The sequence below is a fragment of the Phodopus roborovskii genome, unplaced genomic scaffold, assembly GCF_943737965.1.
Source record: "Phodopus roborovskii unplaced genomic scaffold, PHOROB, whole genome shotgun sequence".
Taxonomy (NCBI): domain Eukaryota; kingdom Metazoa; phylum Chordata; class Mammalia; order Rodentia; family Cricetidae; genus Phodopus; species Phodopus roborovskii.
Genome location: NW_026125397.1, coordinates 24,900,717 through 24,911,253, shown reverse-complemented (window position 1 = coordinate 24,911,253; position 10,537 = coordinate 24,900,717). Strand labels below are relative to the sequence as shown.

Here is a 10,537-nt window from a genome sequence, read left to right as displayed (position 1 = left end):
TCCTGTTCAACATGTCAAACAGAAAGTGGCAATCACATTTCAGGTACTCTGCAGAAACCCGTGTTGGACACTGAAAGATCTACGCATTTTTCACACTTAGAAGGTCCAGGAAGCCGGTCCTTGGTCACTCGGGAGGCAGAGGCAGGCGGATCTCTGTGAGTTGGAGACCAGCCTGATGTACAAGAGCGAGTTCCAGGACAGGCTCCAAAGCTACAGAGAAACCCTGTCTCGAGACAGACAGACAGACAGAGACAGACAGACAGAGACAGACAGACAGACAGACAGACAGACAGACAGACAGACAGACAGACAGACAAGGTTCAGGAATTGTTACTAGCTACAGCGGTTTCTTCAGTGCAGGGCGGGGAGTTGGTCCCGGATGGCTCGCAGTGGGGGCGTGGCCTCAAAGCTCACATACCCGCGCCTGTCGGGCTCCGCCCCCTCGGGCGCGCTGCCTGTCGGGGCTTGTAGTCCCCGGCCCCACCGGAAGGCGTGAAGGGCAGGCGTTCGTTCCTGCCCTTCTGCGCTGGAGGTCACCTCTCCGTCTCTCCAGCGCTGCAGTCGTTCTCGGGCGTGGCCTCCAGGAGCGCCACGGCCCCCGGCGGCTGCTCCGTTTTCAATAAAGTTTTCCTCCCGGTGCGGACGGAGCTCAAGATGGCGGCCTCCTGGTCGCCCTTGGTTACCCTGCGCTCCGCGGCGCGCAGCCGGCTGGCCGGGAGAGCTGTGGGGCGCGGGCCGCGGGCAGTTCGAACCCCTCCTCCGGCCCCCGGCCCCGGGCGACCCCTTTGCAAAGGTCAGTGACCGTGCCACGAGCGGGCCGCGCAGGCTCTGGGGTCACCCCGCTCCCCGATCGTTCCCAGCTGCACCAGCTTCGCGGGTTCGAAGGCTCCCGGAGAAGACCTCGTGTCCCTTGACCTTTTTACATTTTTATTTATTTATTTTGATGCCTGGTCCCGAAGGAGCTCTGAGCACCCCAGGTTCCATTCGGGCGTCAGAGGTCAAGCCAGGGGTCGCCCAGGCAGCCGCGAGCTGCAGAGCTCAGGTGTGCAAATGCCTGGCGTGGAGCGAAGGGTGAGCAAGTGTGGCGTGGGTGTCTGGGGGCCCGGCCACCCAACGCCACCCAGGTTCTCATGGCTGATAAAGGGCTTGGCAGCTTCGCCGCCGACCCTGTGGCCCCTCCGGGCTCAAACGAGCACCAGAGCCGCTCCTCACGGTCACATCCTATCCCGAGGTTTCTGTTTGGTCACTGGGCTTACGTTCATTTGTTGGACTGTTGTGTGTTCGCGAATGAGCGGATTGTAGTTTGACTAACCTAGCCCATGAGAATTTGCCAATTGGTTGTTCGAGACGTGGTCTCAGTGTGTGGGCAGGCTGGCCTGCGACTGAGGTCCGCCTGCTTCAGGTTCCCAGAAGTAGCCACTGTGTGCGCCATTGCTTCTCTAGCTCTTAGGGGCCCGATGCGTGTCTGATGGGCTGATGGTTTAGAATGAATGAAGTTACTCTCACGGCCTCCCCGATCCACAACTGTGCTTTTCCTTTTCTCATCTCCAAGTCCCTCTTTGTGTAACCTAGCACGTTGATACAATTTAACGGAGTATATACGTTAATACTGACTTTCATCGTCTCAAAGTAAGCTTCCTTCAGTCACTGAAATCAATACTAGAACTGTTACCCTTAGAGCCTGAGTTCAGTTCCCGGGATGCATATGGTGAAAGGGCAGGGCAACGTGTCCTCTGACACACTCACACACACAGACACACTCACATACACAGACACACACACAGACACAGTCACAGTCACACACACACGCTCACACACACACACACACAGACATTCTCACACACGGTCACAGACACATACACTCTCACACACAATCACACACTCACACACACAGACACTCACACACTCACACACAGACATTCACACAGACACACTCACACACACGGTCACAGACACAGACACTCTCACACACAGTCACACACACAGTCATGCATACACTCACACACAGACACAATCACACACACAGACACATTCACATACACAGACACAATCACACACACACAGTCACACACAGACACATTCACACACACTCACACACACAGACACTCACAGACACATTCACACACAGTTACACACACACAGACATTCACACAGACACACTCACACACACGGTCACAGACACAGACACTCTCACACACAGTCACACACACAGTCATGCATACACTCACACACAGACACAATCACACACACAGACACATTCACATACACAGACACAATCACACACACACAGTCACACACAGACACATTCACACACACTCACACACACAGACACTCACAGACACATTCACACACAGTTACACACACACAGACATTCACACAGACACACTCACACACGGTCACAGACACAGACATTCTCACACACAATCACACACACAGTCACACACACAGCCACACACAGACACAATCACACACACAGCCACACACAGACACATTCACACACACAGACACACTCACACAATCACACACACAGTCACACACAGACACATTCACACACAATCACACACACACAGTCACATTCACACACACAGACACACACTCACACACAGACATACTCACTCACAGACACACACACAGACATACACACACTCACATACACAGACACACACACTGACACACACAGACACACTCACACACACAGACACACTCAACATGCACTCACGTGCACACACACAGACACACACAGATACACACACACATACATAATGCTTACAACTTGGCCTCTGACACACATACAACACTACAACTTGTCCTGTGACAGACAAACACACACACAATGCTTACAACTTGTCCTCTGACACATACACACATACACACTCACACAAACACACACTCACACACAGGTTTTTTAAAGTAAAAACTATTTCCTTCCATTTTCTAAACAAGAGAAAAAATGAAGTTTAAATCTTACCCTTTGAGTCCCCAGGGGGTGGTGGTTATTTAGGATTTACACTTTTATTTTATCTCCATTCATTTTTTTCTCATTTGAAGTTTCATTTAGAAAAAAATCAGCCTAAACAAAGGAAGGACATAAGTGATGGAAAAGAATATAAGGAAAGGAAGGGCAGGCTTTTGCTCTTTGTTGGCACTGCTGTGCTCGAAGGCAAGGTCTCCTGTGCACTAGGCAAGCCCTGTCCCGCTGAGCCCGTCAGTTCTTCTGTTTTGAGATGGGGTCTAAATTGCATCCTGGGCTGGCTTTGAATTCACTCTGCAGTCCAGGTGGGGCTTGAACTCCTCACTCCTGAGCATCTGTATGAGCCTTTGCCTGCATGTGTGCATGTATCCACTAGTGCCTGTAGTGGTTGGAAGAGGGTGTCAGTCGCAGACAGTTATAAGCTGCCGTGTGGGCACTGAGAACTAAGCCTGAGTCCTCTGCAAGAACAGCCAGTGCGCTTAACCATAGAGCCATTTCTTTACCCCCCCCCCCTTTTTTTTTTTTTTTTTTTTTTTTTTTTTTTTTTTTTGAGACAGGGTTTCTCTATGGCTTTGGAGCCTGTCCTGGAACTAGCTCAGTAGACCAGGCAGGTCTTGAACTCAGAGATCTGCCTCCCGAGTGCTGGGACTAAAGGCGTGTGCCACCACCACCTAGCCAGTTTTAAACCTCTTAATGGTTAAAAGGAAGGAGACGTTTATTAGACAGCAGAGTGGCTGTCTGCTTGGGGGCACAGGTGGTAATGGTAACACTTGTTGCCTAATCATAATATCACAGCAGGTTTGAGCCAGCCTGAGCTACATAGTGAGTTCAAGTCCATCTTTGTCTCAGCAAACACCTAACAACAACAACAAAAATCATATTGGTCAGGGTATGGGTAGAAATGTGACAAGTCTTATATTAAATGTAAGGAGATGTGGGAATAAACTGGATCCTAGCCCTTGGAAGGGAGATGGAATTGTGACACGTAACATCTGATAGTTAATTTGATAGCTAGTATGTGAAGAGTTCCCTCCCCCCCCCTTTTTTTTCTTAAAAAAATTATACACAGTCACACACATATATTTGAACCAGGGTCTTAGCTGGAGCTGGCCTGGAACTCACTTGCTATGTAGTTCACTAGGCTGGCCTCAAACTCACAATTCCAGCTGTGGTTACAGGTGTGAGCCACCAGGCTCAGCTGAGCCTTTTCTGTATTCTACGCAGACGGCCAGGCCAGTCGTTTTTCTTGCACTCTGAGTTTCGTTTGTTTGTGTTTTCAGCCAAGTGTGGGAGGAACCGCCTAGGACCCTTCCTGCTTTGTATGGTTCTGAGGGAGAGCAGCCAGAGTCGAAGCTGGGATGGGGAGCTGCCATTGGTTTCAAAGATTTCAAAGAGCAGCTGATGCCAAGGGAGCTGTCCAAGCCTAGAAAGACTCTGTGGAACTTTGGAAGAAATGTGGTCAGATCTGTTTCAGCACCCTGTGCTCCCGGGGGTGGGGTGGGGTGGGGTGGGGTGGGGTCGGGTGGGGGTGGAGGGGTGAGATAGGGCGGGAACTTGGAAGGAAGGTAAGGTCAAGTAGTTGACAAGGCAGTTTGACTAGGCCTAAATTATTGCGTTGGTGAAAGACGGGAGGGACACAGAGATGGCTGCTTCTGCTTGGTAGAAGTGGGAGTCTTGCAGGAGATATGGAGAATCTGTTACCATCAGTGTGCAGTTGCTAGGTTGGGTGCTTAAGGGAAACTGAATCAAAACCGGAAAGGAGCCCAAGAGGAGCAATTACATTTTCTGGCTTTAAAATTTCTTTACAAAACAACTCTGGTCTAAGCAAACACTTAGAACCGCTGAGCCCATCTATCTTCCCAGCCCCAAGGCTCGGTTCTGACTCATTAAACTTGGGGTGTTTGTTAGTGCTTGGCAGATGAGCCTGGCTGGGGCGGGATGCCAGAGGGAGGAAGAAACAGGAAGCAACGTAAAGCAGGATGGAGGCCTTGCCCGGGCAGGTTTGTAGCGTGGAAAGCGGGAAGTCTGAGTCCCAAGGAAGCGTGTTATGGAAAGAATTGGGTGCCAAGAAAAGCAGAGAAGTCATGGAGAGCTAGGGCGCACACCAAAAGGGAGGGCGCTTCTAGGTTTTCCAAAGTATAAAACAATTCTGCCTAAAATCCTGCTTTATTTAAGCTGGCCTAGGAAAAGCGTGTTTCATAGCTGTGTCATATTCAGATCAGAGTGTTTATTCCGTAGCCTCATCCCCATCCTCTGACTCTCACATCTTTCTGGCCCCTCTTCTCTGATGTTCCCTGAGCCTCCTTGTGTATTTGCGAGTGGGTAGGAGCTGATACAGGCTGAGCACCTAACAGTCCTGATCAGTTAGCTGTGCTCTGCACTGACCACTATCCACTGCAGAAAGACGCTTTTCTGACCACGGTTGAGGGTAGCACCAACTTATGGGTATAAATGAACATACTCAGAAGGCAGTTTGACATGGCTGCCTAGCGAAACAACAGCAGTAGGCTCTATCCCCGCCCGGCCGTGGCGAGCCTGCCCCTGTATCTCTTGACTAGACCTATATATAGCGCCAGGGGTGAACTCCCTCCGGTGGAGCCCGCCTCAACTCCGGCAAGGAAGCAGTGGTTACTCCCATGACAGCCGTGCCAAAAGCACTACACCCATCGCATCTCGCCTGGCAGGTCGGTATCGAAGGATTCGGTCCAGCTGTGGGTGACGTTGTTGATGTCTTTCTCCCTTAGTGGCTGGTGTAGCCTCCAGCACTAGTGAGAGCTAGCTGGCAGGGAGGAAGTTTCCTGGTCAGTTGCAATACTGTTTTTTTCTTTTTCCTTCCTTTTTTGTCCTTTTAGAAACTCATTTTTACTTGTGCACAGCTATGGTGTAGAGCGCAATAATTGGACACATGGATATAGTGTGTAATGATGATGTCAAGACAATTACCACTCATTTCTGCTGGGAACCTTCCAACTCCCCTCTGTTACATCTTAATGTGTAGGAAGTTGTGTACTGTAGCCACCCCGCTGTATTTTGATACCCATTACCTGGTTTTCCTATCTCCCTTCATCTCTCGCCTATCAAGCGCCAACTGTTCAACTCTGTGCTTCTGTGGAAACCAATTTTAGCCTCCATGTGTAGGGGAGAACATACAGTAAGCAGTACCTGTCCTTCTGTGCCTGGCTTGTTTCCCTTAGTGCAATGTTATCCAGCTTCGTCCCCGAGCATGTAATTCTCACTGTAGCTCTCTCACACTCCACGTTAAAATCTTCCCTTACCTGTGGATAAATCTATCCAGTTAAAATGAACTTGGTGTAGGAATGTAGCTCAGTAGCCAGACTGCTTATCTAGCATGCACAGTGCCCTAGGTTTCATGCCCCACAAAGACAAAAGTGGAGGCCCACACTTGTAACCCCAGTGTGCTGGAGGCCCACACTTGTAACCCCAGTGTGCTGGAGGCTCACACTTGTAACCCCAGTGTGCTGGAGGCCCACACTTGTAACCCCAGTGTGCTGGAGGCTCACACTTGTAACCCCAGTGTGCTGGAGGTGGAGGAGACCCGAAGCTCACGGTTATAGTCAGCTACAGGGTGAGTCTGAGGCCAGTCCGGGTGGACGATAGCCTGCCTCAGTCAAGCAGCACAACAAAGACATCGGTCATTCTCTTTATTAAGTGAAAGAAAAGAGATCTCTTTAGACCTCATTATCAAATAGTGAGTGAGCAGGGCGAAGCTAAGGAGTTACTCAGTATGCTGGGCCGTGCCCATGATTACTTCAGAATGGTTTTATTCAGATTTTGAGGCAGGATTTTACTGTTTTTTATCATGAAATTTAAAGTACTGTTCTTTTTTTTTTTTTTTTTTCCTTTTGTAACATTGTACACATTGGCACATTTAACATTAACTACCTTCTAGAGGAAAAGAATGATAACCAGGGAGCATTTAGTTTTAATTTTCATAATTTTTCTATTTAAATCAAAAGCAGCCTTTTAAAGACCCTAAATCAGCCTTTTATAAATAAAGTAAATCATCTTGTGATGCATTCCTTGATGATGGCTTATGTTGTTTTTCTAAAGAAAGAGTTTAATTAAGATTTGATTTTCTTTATTCTGCACCTTGTTTACTCATCAGCAAATCAAACCAGGTCTTTAGTGTCACCGAGAAGGCTTGACTTTTCGAGTCCTCATGACCACCTCAGTTCTCAGAAAAGAAACTGAGTATCTATCTTTTGGGTATGATTAGTACCTAACGGAACAGGAGGAGCTGCCTCTGACCCAGGTTAAGCTCTGCCGCCGTAGCAGGACACCGCTGGTCAGTGGCTACTGTTGACAAGTCTGCCAGAATCAAACAAATGTACAAATAACGAAGGGATAATTTGTACACAGTATTTGAATGATGTTTAATAAATATGCATTAAAAATCTAATTACAGTAATGAAGTTTACAGCTGAAATTTTAATCCAGCCCTTTAGAAGTATTAAACGTGCTTTTCCTGATTGTGCATTTTTTTTTCTCACAGCAGTTGGGTAAACATTTTAAACTGGAAATCGAAATGCCTTATAGAGTTTTGATTTCATTTAACTTAGCATGTATTTTTTTTTTTTTCCCTTTGTGGAGAACTGAAGCTTTATGACTCTTTAACTGGTATTTTGGAGAATTTTCCACTGGTTCCGACTTGGGACCAGTGGACGTATGTGCTCCCAGGTGCCTGCTAGCTGACACCTGGCCTGGAGCTTTGACTGACATCTTGGTTCCACTGTGGGTCTATTTCCTCTTCCTTGGAATGGGGCTGGGCAGTCTTTGCCTTTCTTGTTGATCATTGGCTAGGCTCAAACAGCTGTCTTATGAGAGTCCTTTGGAAGCCGTCAGAAATGTGTGGCTGTGCCAGCACTACTGAGCCTCTGATGGCGAAACCCCGGGAACAGTGGCCTCCCCATGCCCAGTGCTGGATCACAGCTGGGAACCACCTAGCTTAATTCAGTTTTTCTCATATCATCCATGGAGCCTCTGTAGATAACCTGGAGAGAGAGAGAGAGAGAGAGAGAGAGAGACTGGCAGACCATCACAGACAAAGACAGAGACTCTGACTGGGAATGCTGTGGGCTTTGGAAACCTCAAAGTCTGCTCTCAGTGACACATCTCCTCCAACAAGGCTACACCACATTGTGCCCAAATGTTTCCTCCAAATGGGGCCAAGCATTCCAATATCTGAGCCTCTGTGGCCTTCCTCAGTCACAGCACCGTCTCAATAGGAGGACAGCTGAGGAGACCATTCTTAGCTTCGGGGCTGGTCTGTTAATACTTTCCAAAAGGTTTTGCCTAGTAGTCATAAGGATGCAGGTCAGACACTGAGGAGGGAACGAAAGATAACCCATGATAATCCAGCTCTGGAACTTCAACATTCCAGCTCTTCTGCAGCCACGAATGAGTCACCCAGCTTTGCAGAATCCTATGTAGAGGTCTGGCCTTTTCCCTGGGAATTCCAGGTCACAGGACTGAGGTTGAACACCTTTGCATATGCTTACTGGACGTTTAAGTAGGCTCTTTCATGATTCATGACGTGAAATTTGCTTTTTCTTTTCTTTTTTTTTTTTTTTTTTCGAGACAGGGTTTCTCTGTATTACTTTGGAGCCTGTCCTGGAACTTGCTCTGCAGACCAGGCTGGCCTTGAACTCACAGAGATCTGCCTGCCTATGCCTCCTGAGTGCTGGGACTAGAGGCTTTTGCCCATTTTCTTCCTTCCTTCCTTCCTTCCTTCCTTCCTTCCTTCCTTCCTTCCTTCCTTCCTTCCCTCCCTCCCTCCCTCCCTCCTTTCTTTCTTTCTTTCTTCTTTTTTCTGTTGCTTTGTCTAAACTCCTGTGTAACCCCCCCCTTCTCTTATAGGGTCTTACCATGTAGTCCTGGCTGCTTTGGAATTTGAGAACCTCTGACCTTAAACTGTAGGGTACTGGGTGGGCACTTGTGTAACAACACCCAGCCTAGTTATAGTTCGTTTGTTTATTTTTGCTGTAGTGGGGAAACCCCCAAAGGTCAGAGCTTTACCTTTATACCCTGCACAGACCTTTTTCTTAGCTCAGAGCTTCCTGTGTGTCCCAGTCCTGGTCCCCCAGTGCCAAGGGATGGAGCATAAACAGCAGGCTTGCATCGCAGCGGGGAAACCATCTCTCTTTGGGGTCTTCAAACAAACCTTCCCAACCTTTGATCTGAAGAGAGAGGAGATGCTAGACTAGAACCCTGCCCTCTGCTTGGGTGGATAATCCTTTTGGCTTTGGTGGTCTCTATCATAGCAACCCTGATGTGTCAGAAAAGACCCATGGCAGTCTGTAAGCTGGGCACTGACAGACTGAGCCCTACGGAGTCTACAGACCTCTCTTAGAGAAATAATCACATATACTTGCCCAGGTATAACTCAGGTCTCTTGGCTTAGGGACAAGCACCTTTACCTTCCAAACAAGCTCAGCCCAGAATAGAAAACCTTATCACTGTGGGTTTTTTTTCTTTTATCAATTTGTAACTACACATTTGTTATTCATTTAAAAAGTACAAGAAGGTACCATATCTGTATAACTCGCTGTTTACCAAGTATCTACAATGCCCAGTAGAGGCAGAATAGACACGATAAGCACACATTATTTGTTGAGTGAGTGAAGTAAGCCTTGGGAGCAATAGGTCATTTGACAAGAAGCAGCTCATACTGGAAACCAAGACTTTAGAGTATACCCCACCAGACACCAACACAACTGCTAGATACTTTGTTTGTGGTGGCTTGTTTGTTCCAGGATGGGGTAGTATATAGCCCAGGTTGCCCTCAAACTTACTAGGTAGCTAAGGACAATCTTTAGCTGCTCATTCCCCTGCCACCCATCTCCTGGGATTCTAGGTCCATGCCACCACATCTAGATTTAATGTAAGTATTTTAAATTCAAAACAAACAGGGAGGCAGGGGTTCTGTCGGCTACCTTCATTCCTCTCTACCGTGTTTTGGAGGCAGGGTCTCACTAAACTGGAGCACATCCTGGCTAGGCTGGCTGGCTGTTAGCTCTTGGGGTCTGCTGGCTCTGCCTCCCCAGCCCTGGGGTTATAGTTTGTGCCCCTCTGTGAGTCCCTCCCTCCCTCCCTCCTTCCTTCTTTTTCATTTTTAAAGACGGGGTTTCTCTGTAGCTTTGGAGCCTGTCCTGGAACTCGCTCTGTGGACCAAGCTGGCCTAGAACTCACTAAGATCGCCTGTCTCTGCCTCCCTCCTCCTGTTTACGTGGCTGCTGGGGACCCTGACTCAGGCCCTCATGAGTCCCTGGAGGCACTTTACCAATGGAGCTGTCTCCTCAGCCCCTGCTTTTCGTGGAAGTATTGATTCTGTAATTAGTTGGAAATAAGTGGTAATTTATAATGCTTTACCTTTCCTTCCTATAATATGCGTCCCTTCTCATATTTTGCTTATGCCTTTGTGAAACATTTTGATGTTTCTCATATAGACCTTGCATAATGGTTGACATTATTTAGACTTTGTTTTTGAGACAGGGTCTCACTATGCAGTCCCTGGCACCGCCTTCCATTTGATTCCAGAGCCACACT

General features: G+C 48.2%; 1 protein-coding gene across 1 annotated transcript in view; it reads left to right on the top strand.

Moving 5' to 3' along the window:
- The first annotated feature begins 633 nt into the window (after nucleotides 1–633).
- Afg1l (AFG1 like ATPase) overlaps nucleotides 634–10,537 on the top strand; it is a 121,481-nt gene continuing 111,577 nt past the window's right edge. The window contains exon 1 of the mRNA XM_051175577.1: nucleotides 634–793. Within this exon, the coding sequence (XP_051031534.1) occupies nucleotides 655–793 (139 nt within the window). The 5' untranslated portion in view covers nucleotides 634–654. The remainder of the gene's footprint in view (nucleotides 794–10,537) is intronic.